Source organism: Ciconia boyciana, chromosome 26 (genome assembly GCF_034638445.1).
Source record: "Ciconia boyciana chromosome 26, ASM3463844v1, whole genome shotgun sequence".
Classification (NCBI taxonomy): Eukaryota; Metazoa; Chordata; class Aves; order Ciconiiformes; family Ciconiidae; genus Ciconia; species Ciconia boyciana.
This window is the reverse complement of record NC_132959.1, coordinates 2,953,428-2,976,190: the sequence shown is the minus strand read 5'-3', so window position 1 is coordinate 2,976,190 and position 22,763 is coordinate 2,953,428. Positions and strand designations below refer to the sequence as shown.

The 22,763-nt window shown below is 50.7% G+C and overlaps 1 protein-coding gene across 1 annotated transcript; it reads left to right on the top strand.

Annotated features, from left to right (window-relative positions):
- The first annotated feature begins 40 nt into the window (after window positions 1-40).
- LOC140644066 (methanethiol oxidase-like) lies at window positions 41-14,256 on the top strand. The gene is made up of 12 exons (XM_072846558.1): window positions 41-6,952; window positions 7,646-7,699; window positions 8,023-8,135; window positions 9,280-9,465; window positions 9,956-10,076; window positions 10,657-10,839; window positions 11,151-11,329; window positions 11,729-11,807; window positions 12,121-12,242; window positions 12,343-12,435; window positions 12,687-12,805; window positions 13,439-14,256. Exons 1-12 carry the CDS (start codon window positions 6,949-6,951, stop codon window positions 13,599-13,601), a joined length of 1,416 nt encoding a protein of 471 aa, XP_072702659.1. The 5' UTR covers window positions 41-6,948; the 3' UTR covers window positions 13,602-14,256.
- The last annotated feature ends 8,507 nt before the right edge of the window (window positions 14,257-22,763 follow it).

The following is a 22,763-nucleotide window of genomic DNA, read 5'->3' as shown; positions in this document are numbered from 1 at the left end:
AACAATGTCATTTGTCTAAAAATTCTTTGGTGAGGAAGTTATTTTCACGGAAGCCACCTTTGTTCCCATTATTGCAAGCAAAGATTCTCTTCCATTTTCTAAGACGGCAGAAAACTGCAAAAAACTTTTCTGTACACTGTGCCAAAGCCAGATGATGCCAGCAGCAGGTGTCTTACAGGTGTCTTGCAACTTCTTGAACAGACAAGCACTCACAAATCCACCCTTTCTTCTCTTGCCAGTTCCTGATGCATGTTCCCAAAGCTGTTTCTTGGGTCTGATTCTCTTTTCTGCCTCTCTAGATCTGTTGCTTTCCCATCTGTGTCCATTGCCAGCCTCTGCCGTTTCCTGCTGAGCTTTAGCGTTGCCAGTTGTAACGCTGGAATCGCATCAGCAGTGTTGGAGGAGCAGTGTGTTAATGGGACTTCCCGCTGGAGCCTTTTGGCTGGGTTTTTTTCCGACTTTTACTATGCTTCCACAGCAAAATCCTCATCTAGCTGACAGATCTTACTTTATAATGAAGACTTCATTCTGTATGTAGCTGCTTACTGTCTTGCCTAACATATTTGGAACCAGGCTTTGAGAGTTCAATTTTGTGTTTTTAACGTAGGGCAGCTGGACTGCTGCCATTCTTTGAAACCTGCGACAAGCAGTTCTGTTAGGACCTTGTAAAGCCAGGAAGCTTTCTAACTGACATGGTGCTGTAGCCACCTGTGTCTGATGTAAAAGCCCATTTTCAGCAGCTTCTTGTTAGAAACAGGTGATGTTTAAACCATCTTGCTGCAAGGACCCATTGTTTCCTTGGTTTCGAGAATGGACTATACACTGCTAACCTGTGTAAATGCTACTGACAGGCCATGCTGAGTGGGTACAGTGACTGCTTAGTGTCTAAACAATCTCACGTTGTCCAGGAAAGTCATTGATTTGTTAGGAAATCATTTGCTACTAACCAATGCTACTGGAGCCTGTATTTTTTTCGCACCTATTTCCTGTACGACTGAGCGTTTTAAATTGGAAAAGGTGCATGATCTTCCACTTGGCCACGTGAGGGCAGACTGCAGCCTGCTTCATGCAGTACAGAAGTACATCTAGGAGCTTCTCTCACTCTACTAGCAATTTTAGGTCGTGATTTTCCACAGATATCAAACTTGCTAGTGAGGGTGGCCCTCAGGTCTCTTCTCAGTCCATCAGTGTATTGCAGGGTGACTGAGGTCTCATCCCAGCTCCAGTGAGCACTCCAGTCTGAGTCCCATCCTGAAATCTCAGTTAGAAATGCTGCTGAATACAAGTGTGTACAGCTACTGAAGTGCAACTTGCTTCTATTCCTTTTAAAAGCCAAATGTTAAATGCAAAAAGGTGCTTGGAGAAGGAAGAGAAGAGCAAAGTGTGGGACTCACTCACTTGAATTAAAATATTTCCTTTTTTCCTAATGTCTGCTAATCTGGGTACTGACAAAGGTAAGCTGTGAGTAGAGAGTTTCTCGTGATTCTGGGAGGAAACCACTGGGTCTCAGCACACTTATGGGATCCATGTCCATACATGGGCCTGTCCGGGTCTACTTTATTGCAAGGTGAGCTTTACCATGGACTCACCGGACTGTATTGACAACACCTTCATTGGCTATAAGGAAGTTTCTGAGGGGACGCTGTCATGGTAAATACCCATGGTCAGTCAGAGGCCATTGGAAATGGACCCCAGAATTTCAGACATTAGCCAAATGCCTGCTATTTGGAGAATCTCTGAAGGTGCTGTGAAACCTTACCCTAACGACTGACCATCGTCTCTCTCATGTTTGTCAAAGTGGAAGAAACAAATGCGGTGAAACAAAATAAGTTGGTGAATGCAGAGTAGGTCCAGATATGTGGTGGGTCAAAAAAAAGATACTCACATGTTCTTTCAGTAGTATTGTAGAGGTTTCACCCACTGGCCAAAATCCATCCTTACTCACAAGCACATAAACAGTGTGTGCGGACCCAGACTTTCGATACTGTTCGCTGAAATCATGATCTATTGGGAAGTAGGTAAGACTGCGCAGAAGCCAGTGAACATGACCTAGCCTTCTGCAGTCCGTAGTGCTTCCAAACTGTCTCTGAGTGCATCAGCACGACTTCAATTTTTGGCATTAAAGCACGTAGATGATCTTCCAGATGACCACAGGAGGGCATAGTTCAGCTTGCCTATTCCTTCATGAGTAACTAGTTTTCACTCAGTCATTGTTAATTTGAGGTTGCAGATTCATTTATATTTCTGCTGCCATGTCATATCCAAGACAAGTAGATGTGTTTATACCAGAAAGAGAGTCTATTTGTAGTATTTTCAACAAGTGCAGGAGGACAGCATGATATATTATATCCCAGTTATTAGCTGGGAAAGTTATAGAATGGAGAACAGTTTCTGCTTAAGTGAAGCCGAGCAGTCGTGATGAGAGTCACCATTAAAAAAGCCTATTTTTTGGCCTGCTACCTTCAGCTCTCTAGTCCTCTGGTGAAGGCTGACCTCCTACTTTTGGGTCTAAGAGTGTAGGGAAGTGCCTTGTTATATACAGAGAAGCATAAATGAGTCCTTAGAGTGGAACCTGAAGTGTTTAGTTAAACTGCTCAGCGTATGTATTCCTGGTTTGCATTTCCTTCTCCACCGGTGGAGGAAGGTCAACCGTTCTTGTTTTCATTTGTCATAAGCTTGGAGTCTGATTTGCAGTGCGCATAGGGACTTTTGAGGAAAGCTGCTCGTGCCTGTCTTTAGGCAGAGGACGGAAGAGAGCGTGCTGGCAGTGCATCCGCTGCTGTGTAGCTTGGGTGCCAGGAGAAAAAGCAGGTCCTGCTCGCCGGTCCTCCCCAGCTGCGTGGGGCTGCCACTCCTCTTGTGTCAGATGGAGCGATTGTGCAGTTGTGGGAGGAGTCGGTTGAAGGAGCTGATCCGTCAGAAAACTGCGCTGCCAAAAAAGTGACTCACCGTCCATCTCCCTGTGGCTGCACATGGCAGGGCCCTTCAGTGGCAGCCTGAAGTCACTTCTCATTACGTGCTGTCTGAAATCACAACCTAAGGATGTGTGTTTCGGATGGGTTTGTGCGGTTGTAGCTGTGGACTGTAGCGGGGAGGGGTGATCCCACTGCTGCCGTGCTTCTGGCCAGACCTTTCTGCCCCCTCCCCTGTGACTCCTGCTCCAACCGCAAACAACTCATTTGGAGGGGAAGGGGCGGCTGAAACAGGAGTGGAAAAAAGGCAGAGAGGTGCCTTGAGGGAGAAGAAGTGTACTTGTGCTATGCTGACGCTCCCTCCAGCAAACCTAGTAGCCTGTATGTGGAAATGTTTTTGAAGTGATGTGCCGAAGGGCACTGCGTGTGCCAGGCGTGAGTCCTGTAGCCCTGGGAGATTTGGTTTGTCCCTGCTCAAGGGGGTGATTAAGAGACCCAGGGTGGTGGACCTCAGCTGTGCATAGTCTGCTTGCTTTTAACGACATTTGCCTTTTGTCTTAAATGTGCCTCTGCCCTTCTGGCTGCTGGCAGTACTGCTTGTACCAAAGCTTTGAGCACTCCGTCTTTCTGTCTCAGGTGCCTTTCTCTTCTCCTCTGCTGCCCCCAGAGCTGTTTGTGTCTTGCCACTGCCGCTGTGCAATGAGCTGTGCCACCTGCCATTGAGTTCTTGCTGCTCCGCTGGGGATCTGCAGCTGGCGGGGGGGTTGTCTGCCAGGAATCTCACTGTCCTGCTCCCTTTCTGCTCTCCCCTCTGCCCTGGCAGGAGGTGAGCTCAGCTGGTGTTGCTCTGTGTTTGCCTGCGCCATGAATTTGAAGTTTGCCAGCAAAGCTCTGTTTCACAACATCCTCAAGGGCTGGATGGTGTGGTTTTCCTTCTGCTCCTGAAGAGGGGAATGAACAGGGTTTCACAGAAGGAAACCCTGGAGAGACGTGGAGCCTGGGAAGGTCTAGGACAACATACCTCTGCTGGCGTTTTTTGCTGGGACACTGGCACTGACTGAAGTCTTTGCAAACGCTGCTGCTCTCGTGGTGCTCAGTGCCGAGATGACCTGTTTGCATGCGGCAGAAGGCTGCAAAGAGAGTATGGAGGCCAGGTCAAAAGTCTAGAAAAGGGGGATTTAAGAATGCAAAATGTTGAGCAAGACTTAGACGCCGTGGGGCACCTCCAGGGTTTTATGGCAGGGTGAGGTGGGAAGCGAGAGAACGTCGTCCCTGGAGAACAGGGGAAGGTTGGAGACTGCTCCCGTAGCCAGGGGAGTTCTTGCTTGGGTGTTTAGAGCAGACTTAGTGTCCTTGGTGTAGCAAGGTCTTCTTGCAGCACATTTAGTGTGCTGTGCCAGTCTGCAGCGGATTGCATCACCGAGTCTTGCCCATTATCAAAATTATAGCATGTTCTTCCCTATCAGGGTGGAAGAGATGGTCGGGAGGAGGGGAGTCGTTGCCACCTCGGTGTGGGCTGTCCAGTATCATGGCTTCCCATCTCTGCCTGCCACAGGGAGCTTTTCTTGGGCCACGAGCAGACCACACTGGTTGTGTTCTCTGCTAAGCATCGCTTGCTTGCTTGTTGGGGTTGCTGAGCCTGCTCTTATCCTTCCTACTATCGGTTTTAATTAGAAAACTCTACACCCCACAGCTTGGTTTTGTGAGGGATGCCAAAGACGTCACCAAGGAAAGCCAAAGAGGATGACCAGCAAACTTTGTTAATGAGTGGAGGACTAATGAGCTTTTTAATTAGCAGGTGTGCAGGTGCAAGAAGAAGGTGCAGTGAGACATGCACATCGTGACAGCAAAAGCATGCAAAGAGGCATCAGCCGAGCACCTGAAATTGCCTCTGACGGAGCAGGAGCTTTTCGTGCGTCCTTGGGCCTGCTTGTGCTTCCCGCCAGCCAGGCAAACAAGGGTGGCAGCAAGTCAGGTACAACGCCTGAAGCTCTCTTTTGTTTTGGCTTGGAGAAAGACGGGCAGTTCTGCCCAGCTCAGAGCAGCATGGGAGAGCAATGGTGAGCTCTGCGCAGGCAAGCAGAGAAGAGGGAAAGGCCGTTTTGAGTTGCTCTGCGGAGGACAGCTACCTCCGGCTATGGAGCTGCTCCTGGACTCAGGGCTTCCTTCTGTAACATTAGGGAAATCCCAGCCAGCCCTAATTTCCCCCAGATCCCTGCTGGCCTTTCAGCCCTCTGGCCCCCAGCTCAGCTCATGCTTGCTGAGTTCTGCTCTGCCTTTTGCCTGTCTCATCTGCTGGACCAGAGCTTCGGCTGCATCCTCCCATCAGGCCTGAGTGTCCTTCAGTGGGCAGCATCCTCTGGTCCACGTTGCCTGGATCCATTGTTCAGACCATGCATCCTGCCAGCTTGGAAATTGAAATTTGCACTCTTTGTGGAAGGATTGAGAACAAGTCTGCATGAAAACCACATTTTTTTCCTTTTCTACTGCCTGAAGCTGGGCCCAGCTGCCTCTGGGTAGTGCACTAATTATTTGAGAAATCGCTTAAAGCTGGGTACTGGTGCCAAGTGCCAGGCTCCTCCAGTGTCTGCCTGTTGCATATTTAAAGTGCTGTTCTGGAACCAGAGCGCCATTAATTACAGCCCTAGTGAGACAGGCTACCTCTTCTGATGGAGATCTCCCGAGGGCTTCTTTAGTGGCACTGTCAGATGTTTCTGCATTCCTGCGTGGAGCAATTACTTATCCCGTGCATTCTGCCCACTGATTGAGGAGTTCTTCCACAAGGTATGATACTCGTTCACGTTCCACGGCGCTTGGTGTTTTCGTCCTGCTTTAGTTTGGCAGCTGGTGGCAGCCAGGGTCATGGTGATCTCAGGAGGGGACCCTTCTTCCAGAATGCTTCTCTCCAACACCACAATCTATTTAACGGAGGTCTCTGCTGTTCCCGTGGGTGTTTTGTGGCAGTTTAGTCCAGTTCGCATGTAATTCAACCACGCTGGTGCCAGGCATTTTGCGGTGCTGGTGCCTGCCGTGGAGCCTTGGCTGTTAATTGACCAGATTGCTGGGGAGAGTAAGTGGCTACTGCTCAGGCACTGTTTCACTGTGCTGAATTGCCCTGAATCCTAAAGGTTCCTCTTTTCCACAGGTGGGCTGACTTTCCCATATGGAGATGCAACCCTGAGAGTCAGCAGGGATGTCTTGACCTTGTAAGTGCTGCATCAACAAGGGCACAGATTGTATTTCCTTGGGCACCCGTTTCTAGCCTGATGTCCTTTCTAGCTGTTTGGGAGACGTCGACAGTTACTCGAGTCTCTTCCGATCTCAGTGCTGTTGGAGCCCCTCCATCCTCTGAGCACTGCATCGCAGTCCACAGTCCTTAGAGCTCCGAAAGTCTTCTTTCTGGTAGAGGCACCTCTGGACCTGACTTTCTGACTTGACGCCATGATGTCTTCAGCTCAGCCCTCAGACAGCGACGTGCCTTCTCTCAGGGTCCAGATTTCAGAGGTGCCTTTGGTGGCCCCTGTATGTTCCAACCTTGTAATTTCCAGGAGGCTGCTGGTGGGGCCGATTATCTAGCTGGACTTCTCTTCCCTCGTGTGGAATTTGCAGCCACTGCACATTTGTATGGCAGGAACCTGGGTATGGGGAATGGCTTTAATTAGCTTGTGTCTCGGCTGGGACATGGAGGCCTCCGGAACCAAAGAAGTCCCATTGGAAATCACCAGAGCCCCAGGATCAGATACGGGAGGTTGAGTTTAAGGAAAACACCTGCATGGACCAGCAGATTTTTCCTCTAGATTGGTGGTTAGCAAGGCGGAAACAAGCCACAGCGCTGGTCTGGCACCTCCCAAACGCTTAGGAGCGAGGGCTCCTCCCTTGGCAGCTTGCTTTCCCCCCCACCCCTTGGCCTTGCATATAAGGCCCCCTTGGAGCAGCCTTGCCACAACACAACCCACTCCAGCGAGGCAGGCAGCAAGCCGCACCTCCAGTCCCAGCACCTCTGCTCTTGAGGAGAGTGAACCAGACGACCTTCAGCATGGGTAAGAGAGACTCTGCAGCCTCCCCGCAGCCCACAGCAGCTCCAAGGCTCGTAGCTCCCTCCTGGGTCTGGCTCCAGCCACTGCCTGGAGGCTGCGGACATCCCACCTTGAAGCTGAGTCCCACCTGGGGACTGGTAGGTTTGTTCCTCTGCAGTGCTGCAGGAAGGAGAGAGGTGGGACTGAAGCTGGGCATTTTGTCCCACTGGTGCTAAAGGTTTCCTTTGTCTCACTACGGATCTGCTTCCGGGGGCTTCTTTTTGCCTTGCAAAGCTACCTCCCTGTGGCTGTAGCATCCGTGGTGAGGGGAGCCTCCCCTTCTGCTGGGGAATCGTCAGGGAGACAAGAAAGCAGACTTATCTTCCAGGCTAGACCTTCAGTACTGACGTGGTTCTCGGTGGAAGCTCTCTCTCCTTCACTGCTGATAGGGAGGGGATCAGTGAGGGGCTCAGGGGATGCAGAAGGGAACTGAGCAGTGGTTTGATCTGTGGTAGCCTCAGTGGCACTGTAGGGAGGATTCCTCTCCTGGATCTGAGATTTTTTACTGCCATAACAAAAAGAAGCTGCTGGTCTCAGAGCTCCCCGTTGACAGCTGGGGTGGGAGAAGGTCCATCGAGTGGGACAGAGTCTCCTGCCTAGGCACCTTTGCAGGATGTGGACGTTTCTCATTTTATTCTTCTCTTTTTCTCAAATCAGACAGATGCAGAGTTCAGTGCTACGAGTACCCCACCTGCCCGGATGCTGTGAAAGGCAAGTCCTCTTGAGTGTGTTTCGGAATGGGGGTGTTTGGGAAGGAGCTCTGTGTTAGCGGAGACCACCATTAAGTGACTGTGTATGCTGAGAGTCCCTTCCCCCAAAGGCAGAAAACTGTAAGTACATGGAGAGCCCCTTTTGTTGGTCTCTTACCTCTGGGTCAGTGACGGAACAGGGTTGGACAGTTGACGGTGACCAAGGAGGAAGGTCGTAGCATCCAGACAAATAAGTTCAGTCCTATCTGAGAGTCTGTTGAAGCTTTTCTTTTCCTTTCTGGCTGGTTCATGGCGTGTTTTAACAGAAGCTTTCTGTGTACCCAGCTCCTAGAGAGGAGGTTGCCTACGTGACCTGTACCTACAGGGACACATGCACCGACCAACCTGACTTCCTGGCCACCGTTGATCTCAACCCCAGATCTCCATGTTATGGCCAGGTACCTGTGTCTCAGCTGGGTTTTTATTGGGCTGGTGACGAGCTGCTGGCTCCGTGCTTCGTAGTGCCCCAGATCCAGGACATTTACTCTTTTTTGCTGGGGAAAATCAGATTGCTTGGTAGCCACTCTGTCATGCAGGCTGTCCGTTTATTCCTTGCACCTTCTTGTCTTCCTCTGTCTTTCTGTCTCATCCACCCTGGCTTGACTCTTACCCCCTGCCTATTCATGTCCTGCCAAGACCTGTCTGGGAAACCCCTTGTGAGTTTTCATGGCAGGTCTACTTCTTGCTTCTCCACTGGTGTTATGCGTCAGACAGGGATGTTGTCTGCTAGGAATCTCACCTTCCTGCTCTCTTTCCACCTTCCCCTGTATGCCTGGCTCTAGTTGAATCATCTCCATCTCTGTGTCCTGGGGACAAGTCGGCTCTGACTCACTTCCCAACTCACTTCCAGAGCATCTCGGTGCTGCTCGTGAGCTTTTGAGCACATGCTCTGAATCACCCTGTCCGTGGCTGCTCAGCATGGAAAATGGTCTCTAGTGACGCAGGTGGTTTAGGGTATCCAGCACTTCTGCAGAGCTCAGCATGTTTCTGTTGTGCTGCAATTTCGGAGGTGTTCTGTTATGCGCTGTACCAACCTGTCTGCTGTCATCCTAAGTGGGAAATCGGCATTTACCTGTCTCTGAGGGCCGCAAAGACAGATTATCTACATCAAGGGTGTGTATATGACCCGATTAGTCCATTCCTACAAGAGCCTAGAAGAAAATGCACTTTAAAGCCAATTTAGGCTTCTGAAAGTTTGTAAAACATTTTGAGCTCCATTCTTAGGAGGAGTTTGCAGAGCAACGCACCACTTTTGTCAAGTTGATAATCATCATTTCTTCATGCACAGGATGTTCTGAATTTCAGTGGCATGGCGTGAGGCACATTCTTGAAAGAATCACCCGCAGGTGTCTCAGCTGCACACAGTACCCTAACAAAGAGCAGTGGCCGGTGCAAGGAGCAGTGTTCTCCTCCCTGAGTCTCTAGAGGCAGTCCCAGCTGCAGTCAGATGGAGGCTACCAGGGCAGAAGTATCTGCCAGCATTAGGGTCCCCGCCTCTCCCTGCCTCCCTGAGTGAACCCTAACTCTACCTTGACTGCCTAGGTGATCCACCGCCTGCCCATGCCCAACCTCAAAGACGAGCTGCATTCCTCGGGGTGGAGCGCTGGCTGCACCTGCTTTGACAATATCACAACGAAAAGGAACAAGCTGATTCTTCCCTGTTTGATTTCTTCCCGCATTTACGTGGTGGATGTGGGTTCGCAGTGCCGGGCTCCCAGGCTGTGTAAGGTATGCTTGAGGTGATTCAAAGGCAAGTTTCTGGGAAGGAGTTGGGAACTGGTGCTTCTGGAGCAATACCCAGGGAAGAAGGGTTCTCTCCTCATCTTCTCTTCCACCCTGATTTTAGAGAGCTGGGTCACATTTCCCTCTCAGCTCTCTCCTTTTCAGAGCAAGGAAGGCTCCAACCATCATTGCGTTTCTTTCTCTGTGCCTGTCGCGTTCAGAGAGAGTCTAATACCTGGAAGTCACGCCACAGACAGACAAGCCGTTAGGAGTTAGGTGTTGCTGCGTTCTCGTTGTGTGTGGAGAGGGGAGCTCAGAGGCTGCTGTGCTCCTCTGCAAGGAGGAGCAGGGCCTAGCACGTGCGAGTTCTTGGGAAGAAAGCCCCTGCAAGCGTCAGAGATTTTCAGAAGTCTCCGATGGCCAAAGGCTCTGCCGGGGAGTGTGCAATGAGCTGAGCAGTCGGGGGCTGAAGTATGTGTGTGTCAACTTTTTTCAGATGATTGAGCCAGTGGATGTCTTCTGGAAGTGCAACAAGGGATACCTCAATGTACCTCGCAGCCTGCCCAATGGGGATATTCTCATTGCCAACATGGGAGATCCGTCTGGCAATGGAAAAGGTACATTTTCCTGTAATCATTCCAGTAATCATTCCTATTAGAAAAATAACAAGCTTAAAAACTGCAGACTTTTAGAGTTTCAAACAGCAAAGTTGAGATGCTTGTTCAGAAGTCCCAATCCTTCCGTGCTGGTGTAAGCCCAATAATCACCCACAAGCCTGAGCTGCAGAGTGGGGACACGAAGGCACGTGTTAGAGGAAAAGCCGGTCCCTTCTACACGTGCAGGCAGGCAGTCTACCTGTCCTAGCGTGTCGTAGCATGTCTTGTTCGTCCATGACTGCTTGAGAACGGGGAGGTGGGGTGAGCGCTGCCAACACAGGTAACTGGCCACTGAAAACACTGAAGTGAATATTAAGTTGGGATCATTTTTGGCCCCCAAAACTTCTGCTTAGCACGTGTAGGAATCTACAAACACATCTCTTTGCCCAGCAAAGAGCTGTAGAGTCTTTGCAGCTAAGTATCTCAAGGTCTGAAGTACTTTGAAGATCTTGGCTGTTTAAGATAGGCTAATGCACAAAGCATGTTTCCTGTTTAGAAGTGGAGTATGTGATTTGTCATGCATCTCCTTTTTGGATCACAGGTGGATTTATTGTGCTGGATGGGGAGACCTTTGAGCTGAAGGGGAACTGGGAAAACGAGTGTGAGACCCCCCTCACTGGATACGACTTCTGGTACCAGCCACGCCACAATGTTCTGATCAGCTCTGCTGGATTCGTGCTAAAATGTGCAGGATATGGATTTAATCCCGATGACTTGAAGAAAGGTGAGGGAATACGGATGCCAGTGGTCAGCCAGAGCTCACCAAGGTGGTGGGAGGGTGTCGATGCGGTCAGAGAGAGGGGACAGGAAGATTTCTCCCCGAATGGCCCATTTTACAGGCACTGCTACAGGACGTGTGGCGTCTGGCCTTTAGACAGGCTGGTCCCTGTCTTTTTCCCACTGCTCCCCAAGTCACTGCAGTTTCTCTGCTACTTCTGGCTAGACGCTGCCATGGCTGTCCCTGTCCCTGTCTGGGGAGGGATGAGTCTCCATGGGTAGCCCCCTCTTTTCTGACTTGGTTTTCCTTTTCCCCAGGGGTCTTTGGGCGCCGCCTGAACGTGTGGAACTTGTCCTGCCGCACCCTCACCCAGTGCTTTGACCTGGGGGAGGACTCTTTGCCCCTGAGCGTTAAATTCCTCCACAACCCCGATGCTGCCGAGGGATACGTCAGCTGTGCCCTGAGTGGCATCGTCTACCGCTTCTACAAGTGCGAGGCAAGTATTCTGCCAGCGGCCAGGGGAGACCTGGGTCTCCCCAAAGAAATTTGGGGTAGCGGAGAGAAAGAAGGAGGCGTAGGGAGAGGGCAGCATCCAGAGCCTGCTTTGGACGTGTATGCTAGAGTGAGAGGAATCTGTTCTTCCGCTGAGCGTAAAGGGAGCCCATCGTGACCAGCTGGGATGAACATCTGGGGGATTAATTTGAGTGATGAGGGCCAGCCTCGCTGTTGGTATGAGATGGTGCTCTCCTTAATTGTGTCTGCTCGTAGAAGCTGGGTGCAGTGGTAGCCTTCCTCAGGCAGCTTTGCCTGGCTGTGCAAGCGTGTGAGCACAGGGAGCGCTCCTGCCTGAGCAGCCAGGAACGCTCACGGTGCCGTGCCTGCGTTTCTTGTGCAGAGAGACAACTGGGCAGTAGAAGAGGTGATTCGGATACCGGCCAAGGACGTGACGGGATGGATTATGCCCAAAATGCCAGGTTCGTGTGCCCCGAGGTGGTGTTTCCTTTGTCCTCCCAGAGCATTGTGTTGTGCAGCTTGGCAAGGCCCACTGCCGACCCTCAAAGCCTCGCTGCGTAAACACGACGGAAGGCGTGTCGGAGGGGCTGAGGGGCTGTGCACCCCCCCAGGAAGACACCGCTGCCCCCGCTGGAGCCTGTGCACTTGGGCAGGTCTCCTGTGCTGGAGGCGTGACACAGAGAATGGCAGGGAGAGATGGGAGCTGGGGCTCGATGCAAGGCACGTTTTCTGTTGACGCTGCCTTCTCTGGAGCTCTTTGTTTCTGTGCCCTAGCCTTCACAGTCGACCTCATCATCTCAATGGATGACAGGTACCTCTATCTCAGCAACTGGCTGCACGGAGACATCCGCCAATATGAGCTCTCCAAAACCTGCAAGCCCAGGCTGGTGGGACAGGTAAGGCAGGAGCAGAAGGGCTCGCACTGTTGGGTTCCTTAGCAGGATGCGGTGGTGGTTAGATGACAAGGCAACCTGTCTCCCACTGCCTCGCTTACAGGTGTTTGTGGGAGGCAGTATCCTCAGAGGCGGACCCGTGGCTGTGTGTAGAGACGAAGAGCTGAAGTGCCAGCCGGAGCCCTTGGTGATCAAGGTGAGTTCCGCGTCCTCTTTGCCCACTAGCGTCCTGTGGACTTTGGCTCTGCTCTGCTCATTCTCTGCCCAGGGTTTCTGGGGTAGGTAGGTCTCCATTGCAGTGGCCCGTGTGTCTGCAGCATCTGGTAGCTTGCCTGTGTTAGGAGGGGAGGCAGCCGCTCTGCTCTGCTCTGCTCGCCTGCCCCTGCTTGTGCTTGGCTGCTGAAAGAAAGAAGCCAGTAACATCACTGCTGTCTGTTGTGCCTTCAGTGCAAGAGAGTGTACGGCGGCCCTAGCAGGATGCAGCTCAGCGTGGACGGCAAGAGGCTGTACGTCACCAACTCCTTCTACAGCACATGGGACAAGCAGTTCTACCCGAATGTGGTCAAGTAAGAAAAGTCTGGGGAGAACGGGGCCTCTTTTGGATGGCCTCTCTGCTAGAAAGCGGAAAGGCGCCTCATGTGGGGGGCTACAAGGGCACGTTTGCGATTGCAGGGGGACAGATTTTCCTAACATCATGCCCGCAGCTTCCTCATGTTGAATTCACGTGCAGTTGACTCTCAGACCTCTCTGGCTGGGCAAGGTGCAGCTGCTGCCCGTGTGGAGCTGCAGCGCCAGGGTTTTGCTTGGGAGGGCGTAAGTGTTTCAGTGTGAAAGGTGGAGTGAATCCATCTGTGGATCTCCGAGAGCCAGGCCTCGTCTCTGCTACAGCATCTCCCAGTGTACCCACCAGAGATGTTTTGATTTAGCAAAGCGGACGGTGACCTCCAACAGAAAGGCAAGCTCCAGCCTGCCCGTCACATCGTGCCTAGCGGTTTACTCACGTCCGTTGAGAATTCAGGAAGAAAACGTGAGCGCTGGTGTATGCCACTACTGAAACTGGGCCTCCGCTCCCTTCCCCCTGTAGAGGACCAGATGTTAAGGAGAAAGCCTCTTCCTCGATCCAGAACAGGAGGGTGAGGGCAGGATCTCTGGGACGTGGTTTGCTTGTCTGTAATAGCTGTGCTCCTGTCCCCTCGCAGGGAAGGCTCTGTCATGCTCCAGATTGATGTGGACACTGAGCAAGGAGGCCTGACCGTGAACAAGAACTTCCTGGTGGATTTTGGAAAGGAACCCAACGGGCCTTGCCTTGCCAAAGACATCCACTTCGCTTGTGGGGATTCCACCTCCGATATCTTTGCCTAGGCGCCATATGAAAGACTCCCTCCTTCTCTCTCTTCTGTAGTGCAGCCATTAAGAAAGACCGTAGGGTAATTGGGTGTGGGGGTCCCCAGTCATTCCCCAGCTGGAGTCTAGATTTCTGCTAACCTGAGCTACGGAAGCTCTGCCTTATTGCGAGGGGTTGGTTCAGGCAGACCAGTGAACAACGACACATGGCATGTTTTCAGTGCAAAGCAATCCCTGGGCATGATTCACAGAGCAGAGCCCAGGGCGATTGCTCATATACAGAGATGTGCAGTACGCACAGTGCCTTTCGGCAGATATCTGCATACCCACCGTGCGTCGCTTCACTGCTACAGGCCTTTCGGACACCTGCCTTGATGTCCCCAGCCTGTTGGCTATTGCTGTCTAGTACCAGAGCCGGCAGCAAGGTGTTGAACTCTCAGTTATGATTCAGAGCTTGTTCACCCTTGAAAACTAAGGCAAAAGAAAGTGAAGTGCCCAGTTCGTCTGAGTTACTGTTCTTCAGCCAGGTCATTCCTGGATAGTCTTCCCCTGGCACGAGAGCCCTCTTGGCTCGCTCATCGCATGCTAGGTCGGCATGCGTCACAGCTGAAGGGATATGAAGTGCCTTATGTTGAAAAGATGTGCCTGTTTCCTGACACTGGTTTGCTCTTGTGTTCTGCTTTAAACACGAATAAAATTGTTCATCGCATCAGCTAGATCTTCACATGTCTTATTTCACTGAAGCCTTTCAAATTTATTTCAGGGGAAAACAAATGCCAGCAGTGGTTAATGATAAGATCAGGGTTTTGAAATTCCCTAAGACAGGTCACTGATTGTGCCAGAGTGCCTGTTAGTCTTCCTGGAAGTTTCTGGTAGAAATTGTCTTTGCTTGTTCTTTTTTTGGGGGGCATTCTTGCAGGCACACGTTTTATAGCGAAACTTGCCAAACATTTGTTCCTTTTCTGCCCCAAACAAATGTACCTTGTCAAAGCAATGTAGTGTTGTCATCACCCAAACCAAGCATTTGGTTTTAGGAGGGCTTACTTTAAGATACGTGAAGGACTGAAAGAACACATTTAGTAGACGCTCCAGTGGAATCCCTGGTGTTTGTCAAGTGGCTGGCTTGCTGCTGGTGAGAATATTCATTTCAGCTTGATCAGTTCACATGGACAGCATAGCGTTAACACAGTTGAGGCAGAGTAAAGTTAGGGTTTTCACCCGAAGTACTCAGCACACAGTTAATATGATGTTGGCAAAATGACCGTAGTCCCTTAAAAATTCTCCATAGACTCTGCTCTTTCACAAGATACAGCTATTGGAGTTGTAGATTGTTCTCCTCCTTATCGTGGGCTGTGTAGGATGTCAGTTCCCACTCGCGCAATGTAAGCCTGTTTGCTACACAGGGCAGCAACCACTGGCCTCCAAAACGCTGCTGCGCACCCACGCATCTTCCCATTAGTCCCGTTTGCCTTGAGCATCTTCACAAGGGCACAGTTTGCAGCCAAAACCATAATTAGTTTGGAGGTTGCAAAAACTGGGATATAAAGAGGATCCTTCTAAGTTTTAGCCTTTTACGTATTTACCTTGGAAGAATACAACTTCATTTACTTCCTTCACGCTTCTCATGGCCAGACGTATTGCTACGGCTCTCTTGTGCACCCTGGGGTGCTGCTGTTCAGCATCACGAGCACTTGAGTGTGACACTCCGTTCTGATCCTCCAGAGCTGCCTTGTTGGAGGGCCTTCTCAGGGGACGTCCCTGCTGTTGAGGCGGCTTTGGAATGAGCCTTATCTCACCTACCTTCAGACCCTACAAAGCACGTATCTCACTAGAGGTGCCTCCTCCTCGCCGCTGGCTGGAGGGATTCTGGCCAGCAGACATCCCCATGCCCGCGTGCGGTCCAGACGGCTGGAGGTAGCTGTGCTGAATCCACCCTGGAAACCCCTCCTTGCGACGGGGCCAGGCACCATCCACAGTGACGCAGGGAAGTGCTCCCTCACCTCATGGCCATGTTTATGGCGTTGATCGGAGAGTCTGCTGTCCCTCACGCGATCAACTGACCACCCTCTCTGACTTGCAGGTGGTCGCACAGCAAGGCGAGGACTCGGCCCGGACTTTGAGCTGCGGCTGAGCCGTGAAGGTCAACAGGCAGCGCAGCCGAGGTGACCCAGCTCCTCGTTCCACCATCAGGCCATGCTCTGCCCGAGCCGCATGGATGTGGACCTATTTCTGCTGGTACGAGCAAACTCTTTCATCCCCTCCAAGGCCTGTTCGCAGGTCTTTGGGTCCTGATTTCCCTGTTCCAGGGAGCGCGGGCCTTTCCACACCCTCGTGTGGGAGTTATCCTGAGGACTGTGGAAGGCGGTGCATCTGCAGTGGCTGAATGTGCCTTACGTGGGGAGGCGGTGAATTGGGGTGGCTGAAGCTGGATGCTGTGTCTGTTCCCTCTAGTGGTTATTTGGAAGAGGTGCCTCTCCCTAGTGCCAGCACCCGTCAAGTCCTTCGCAGCTTCCAACAGCTACCCAAAAGTCCTTTTTTTCTGGGGCACAAGCTTGGAGGGAGGATGGTATTTCATGAGTAGCTGAGGGCATCCTTAGGCTGCACTACTCATTAATACACCAAGTTAAGATGAGGCTTGTAGACACAGGACTGGAAACTAACGTCCTGAAAAATCATGTTGACAGTGCAGGCGTTGTGAGTGCTCCATTCTGCCCTGGGTCTTCTTTTCAGATGAACCTTCAGTTTTCCCTCCCTTTCCAGATAGCAGCACAGGCAAGAAATAATCCCAGCCTATTTTCAACTCCTAGCAGCAGCAGACCCACACATTCAATCTCCTCCCCTTTAGTCTGCAGGCTGCAGCAGATTAATATTGAGATCTCCTAACCCTCCAGAACGGTTTTTGCTGTGCTTTTGTAGCATTTGCTCATTTCTGTGTTTAGAAGTTGGGCTGAATATGGGGAACTTGAACTGAGTGTGAATGTGACCTTTTTTTTCTTTAAGGGACATTGCCAGGGGGATGAGGATGCAAACGTAACTTTCTGGCTCTTTCTTAAAATATTTTGCAGAGGAATCATGGATATTGCAGAGAGTGGAAAAGGGTATTGATTAGGTTGTTTTACCATAGATACAAATATTCTCTCCTGTAACAGATTAACAAACCACTGATACATATTCTGCCTTCACATTCATAGTAGGATGAATAGAGACTGATCAGAAACTCAGAGAGAGAAGCATAAATGAGTCCTTGGAGTGGAACCTGAAGTGTTTAGTTAAACTGCTCAGCGTATGTATTCCTGGTTTGCATTTCCTTCTCCACCAGTGGAGGAAGGTCAACCGTTCTTGTTTTCATTTGTCATAAGCTTGGAGTCTGATTTGCAGTGCGCATAGGGACTTTTGAGGAAAGCTGCTCGTGCCTGTCTTTAGGCAGAGGACGGAAGAGAGCGTGCTGGCAGTGCATCCGCTGCTGTGTAGCTTGGGTGCCAGGAGAAAAAGCAGGTCCTGCTCGCCGGTCCTCCCCAGCTGCGTGGGGCTGCCACTCCTCTTGTGTCAGATGGAGCGATTGTGCAGTTGTGGGAGGAGTCGGTTGAAGGAGCTGATCCGTCAGAAAACTGCGCTGCCAAAAAAGTGACTCACCGTCCATCTCCCTGTGGCTGCACATGGCAGGGCCCTTCAGTGGCAGCCTGAAGTCACTTCTCATTACGTGCTGTCTGAAATCACAACCTAAGGATGTGTGTTTCGGATGGGTTTGTGCGGTTGTAGCTGTGGACTGTAGCGGGGAGGGGTGATCCCACTGCTGCCGTGCTTCTGGCCAGACCTTTCTGCCCCCTCCCCTGTGACTCCTGCTCCAACCGCAAACAACTCATTTGGAGGGGAAGGGGCGGCTGAAACAGGAGTGGAAAAAAGGCAGAGAGGTGCCTTGAGGGAGAAGAAGTGTACTTGTGCTATGCTGACGCTCCCTCCAGCAAACCTAGTAGCCTGTATGTGGAAATGTTTTTGAAGTGATGTGCCGAAGGGCACTGCGTGTGCCAGGCGTGAGTCCTGTAGCCCTGGGAGATTTGGTTTGTCCCTGCTCAAGGGGGTGATTAAGAGACCCAGGGTGGTGGACCTCAGCTGTGCATAGTCTGCTTGCTTTTAACGACATTTGCCTTTTGTCTTAAATGTGCCTCTGCCCTTCTGGCTGCTGGCAGTACTGCTTGTACCAAAGCTTTGAGCACTCTGTCTTTCTGTCTCAGGTGCCTTTCTCTTCTCCTCTGCTGCCCCCAGAGCTGTTTGTGTCTTGCCACTGCTGCTGTGCAGTGAGCTGTGCCACCTGCCATTGAGTTCTTGCTGCTCCGCTGGGGATCTGCAGCTGGCGGGGGGGTTGTCTGCCAGGAATCTCACTGTCCTGCTCCCTTTCTGCTCTCCCCTCTGCCCTGGCAGGAGGTGAGCTCAGCTGGTGTTGCTCTGTGTTTGCCTGCGCCTACAGCTTGTCTGTGGCTGAGGCTGGAAGCAGTGTCCCCTGAGCCTCGTTCATGAATCCTAAAGGCTGAGCCACGTAGGGCATCCAGCAGCTTTGGCAGATGCAGCGTGCCCTGTAGCATCCGAGCTGTTGTGTTGTGCACTCTACTAACCACCCCTTATCATATACAGGAACCTAGATTTGATCTCCTTCATGAGGCTGCTAATCCCGTTTATCTTCTCAATCCATGTCGCTTTGAACAATTAGTCTGCTCTTGCAAAGAGTATTCTAGAAAGCAAATGTATCTGTGTCAGGATCCGTCTCGCCCATCCTCAGACCAGGAGGCTCTGGAGGTGGACACGTGCGTAGTTGCCTGCATTGCCCATGGAGAGAGAAAATGGCATCTGGAGGGTATGTTCCAAGTCATTCAAGTTGGCCATTTCAAATAGGTCAGATGAGTGACACCCAGAAAAATTATCTTCTCATTTATTCTGTCCTGAGGGCTGTTTGCCTAAAATGCTTCAAAGCATTGTGAACTTCCAAATGCAGTGTTGAGGGCACTGGAAGCATCCTATCTCTGGCTTCAAAAGGAACATTTACAGCGCTCTCATTTATTTAGATAGTTGTTCAGGCGTTCATTGGCATGGGGTGTGTAATCCAGTTCCTGAAAGAATGTAGGACTTCAGCTTTGAGCTCTCCACATGTCTCAGTCAGAGATGTGCTACCGAACAGAAGCAGCAAGCACGGTGTTGTCCTCACTGAATCCCAAGAGGCAGTCCCAGTGCAGCAAGGCTTAAGTGACTGTTTGCATTAAGGTCCCCTTTTCTCTCTGCCTCTTGGAGTGAAATAATTCTGCCTTTGACTGGCTATGTGCCCAACCTGCAAGATGAGCGTCACCACTTTAGGGTGGAATGGAGGCATCACGTGTTTTGTAGATGTGTCATCAAGGAAGAGGAATAAGCTGACTCTTCTGAGTTTAGTTTTTTCCTGATTTTGTGTGATGGATATGAGAACAAACTTTGGGGCTCCCAAGCTATGTACACTCTGGCTGAGGTAACATGACTCTGGGAAGGAGATGGGATCTGGAGCTTTTGGAACAAGATACAAGGAAGAGGAGTTTTTGATTACCCTTCGATGCTGGTGTAGGCAAATACGGAACTGGGACTCATCAGTAGTCACTTAAAATGCAAGTCATTAAAAAGGAGATCTTAACTTAGATACAGAAAGACTAGTAAAATGTGGGAGACACTTCTATTAGAATACAGTTCCTTTGTCCATAATACGAGCTTCCTTGTTCTTTTTCAGAGGAGGTTGGTGGATTTTGGAAGGAACTCAACCGGCTTTGCACGCTCATGATAGCGGTTTCTCTCCTGGAGACTGCACATCTGGTGTCAGGGTGTAATGATGCAAAGAAGAGCCCATATTCCTTTCTCTGTTCTCAAATGTAGTTGTGAGAGAAGGACATAAAGTGACTTTTTTCAGCAGAGACTTTGTCCACAACTTGAATCACCACGGTTTAGTATGTACTGTAGAAGCTGTGTCTTACTCCAGTGATCTGACTGCAAAAGAACAGTTCCTCCGTTGCTCTGTACCTGCACCTAACAGACAAGTGCCAGTGAGGTGACCTCCCATTTTCACCTTCCTTTCTATCAGCAGTGCAATTTCACATTTCTTAGTTGTCATATTTTTCCTCACCCACCAGAAGGTTTCTGGTGAGCGTATGTATCAGTCTGCCAGCTTCAAAAAACCGTCCCTGTTTTTCCCCTCTTTTTCATGTTCACTGCTGATGGGAGAGTTGGCCCCCCTTCATACACACATTGGCAATGATTCCTTGGTGCCTGCTGATGCAATGCCAGGCCCCACAGCAGTTCAGGTAGGAATGACAAATAGAAATTGGGGCTCGCTCCACAAATTTAAATTTGTCAGCAAAGCTCTGCTTCAGAACATCATCAAAACCGACTGGCAGCTGCTTATAATCAGACTCCCTGCAGGTCAGGATCATTAGGCAGTAAACACTGATGTGCAGAGCTGTGGGGGCTCCAACCTCACACTCTCTAAGCCACATCTTGAAGAAGTTAACAGTGAACTTTGTTAAGCTTTCCGAACCACGTCAGCAGCTTGTAAATTAACCTCCAAACCTTGCCCCTGCTGTTTGAGGTGATAAACTGTGCCTGTTCTGACACAGGGGCTGGATGGTGTGGTTTTCCTTCTGCTCCTGAAGAGGGGAATGAACAGGGTTTCACAGAAGGAAACCCTGGAGAGACGTGGAGCCTGGGAAGGTCTAGGACAACATACCTCTGCTGGCGTTTTTTGCTGGGACACTGGCACTGACTGAAGTCTTTGCAAACGCTGCTGCTCTCGTGGTGCTCAGTGCCGAGATGACCTGTTTGCATGCGGCAGAAGGCTGCAAAGAGAGTATGGAGGCCAGGTCAAAAGTCTAGAAAAGGGGGATTTAAGAATGCAAAATGTTGAGCAAGACTCAGACGCCGTGGGGCACCTCCAGGGTTTTATGGCAGGGTGAGGTGGGAAGCGAGAGAACGTCGTCCCTGGAGAACAGGGGAAGGTTGGAGACTGCTCCCGTAGCCAGGGGAGTTCTTGCTTGGGTGTTTAGAGCAGACTTAGTGTCCTTGGTGTAGCAAGGTCTTCTTGCAGCACATTTAGTGTGCTGTGCCAGTCTGCAGCGGATTGCATCACCGAGTCTTGCCCATTATCAAAATTATAGCATGTTCTTCCCTATCAGGGTGGAAGAGATGGTCGGGAGGAGGGGAGTCGTTGCCACCTCAGTGTGGGCTGTCCAGTGTCATGGCTTCCCATCTCTGCCTGCCACAGGGAGCTTTTCTTGGGCCACGAGCAGACCACACTGGTTGTGTTCTCTGCTAAGCATCGCTTGCTTGCTTGTTGGGGTTGCTGAGCCTGCTCTTATCCTTCCTACTATCGGTTTTAATTAGAAAACTCTACACCCCACAGCTTGGTTTTGTGAGGGATGCCAAAGACGTCACCAAGGAAAGCCAAAGAGGATGACCAGCAAACTTTGTTAATGAGTGGAGGACTAATGAGCTTTTTAATTAGCAGGTGTGCAGGTGCAAGAAGAAGGTGCAGTGAGACATGCACATCGTGACAGCAAAAGCATGCAAAGAGGCATCAGCCGAGCACCTGAAATTGCCTCTGACGGAGCAGGAGCTTTTCGTGCGTCCTTGGGCCTGCTTGTGCTTCCCGCCAGCCAGGCAAACAAGGGCGGCAGCAAGTCTGACAACGCCTGAAGCTCTCTTTTGTTTTGGCTTGGAGAAAGACGGGCAGTTCTGCCCAGCTCAGAGCAGCATGGGAGAGCAATGGTGAGCTCTGCGCAGGCAAGCAGAGAAGAGGGAAAGGCCGTTTTGAGTTGCTCTGCGGAGGACAGCTACCTCCGGCTATGGAGCTGCTCCTGGACTCAGGGCTTCCTTCTGATTATTGAGTTGTGAGCCCTTGAAATCTGCCCAGTGATGACTGGATGCCAGGTTGGTTCCCAATACTGGCACCTCTTTGTGAGCCCAAGGCAAGCGTGCTGCCCTTAGGAGATATGGAAGAGTCTGCCTCCGAGAACTGGAGATGGAGACAGACTCTTTGCTTCCACTTGCGCAAGCGTGGCCCCAAACACACAGCGTGTTGTGAACATGTGTGGGTTGCAGTGTGATGAACCAGAGCATTGACAGGCTACAGGTGCTGCAACAGGCAGACCCAGGCTGAAAGCTGTCCCAGGCAAGCAATACTGAAAGTCTCCGTGCTGCATTTTACGGAAATGGTTGTACCAGCTATTTCCACATCTCTCTGCAGTCGGAGTTTGCTGTTGAAGGCTGGGATGTGCAAACTCCTGCAAAAGCAGTGCTGCAAGTCCTGTTCAGAAGCACGTGTCTAGAAAATAAAGTCCTTTGAGAATTACTGTAAAAGGGCTGTGACTGCTCTTAATCCAGAAGGAGAAATCTAGCAATATCCTGCTAGGCTTAGAAAGCAGTGCACAGCCCTAGGAGGCATCACTGTGTCCTTCACCTTCAGAGTGCTGCTGCCTTCACACAGCTGAAATAGAAGTGTTTAACATTCATATAGCCATGAGGGGGGAAAGGTAGCCAATGTTCAGCACTCTGGGTCTTACGGCATTGGCCTGTCAGTCTTTGTTTTGTCCAGTGTGGATGTGCAGTGGTCTTTCATTGAGCCTCCTTACCATTTGGAGATGGTGACATCCTGTACACATTAAACCTGGTATTACACTTACCCCCTGAAGTCCAGTGTGGAGCCCAGTCCCTTAATCCAGTTTGGCCTGATGCAGCTGAACTACCCCATGTGCAGCATAGCTCTTTGATGCCTCCTTCTTCTGGCACCCTTTGCAGTTCCTCCTTCTGTTTGCTAGTTTTTCTGACATCCAGGAAAGGTTCCTCTGTTGGGGTCCTAGGTGGATACCATGCTCAATTAAATGGGCTGCTCTAATGCTGTAGAAAAGCCATCCAGATTTGTCTCCATTATGTGTCTGATTTGATACGACGATAGAATTTCTTTCCGTGTGCTTATTCTTGCTCAGGATCTCAACTTCTTTCATAGTCAATAACGTAAGGCTTTGAGCTGTTAGTTTGCATGCTTTCTCCTTTCGTCCATGATATTATTTTAACACCTTCTCCTTGCATTATAGTGAACCTTGACGTACCTGGGACGCAGGCTGTCAGTAATAACCGTACATCGACTGGTGGCATAGAAGCGTCTGGCTCTGGTAGGTA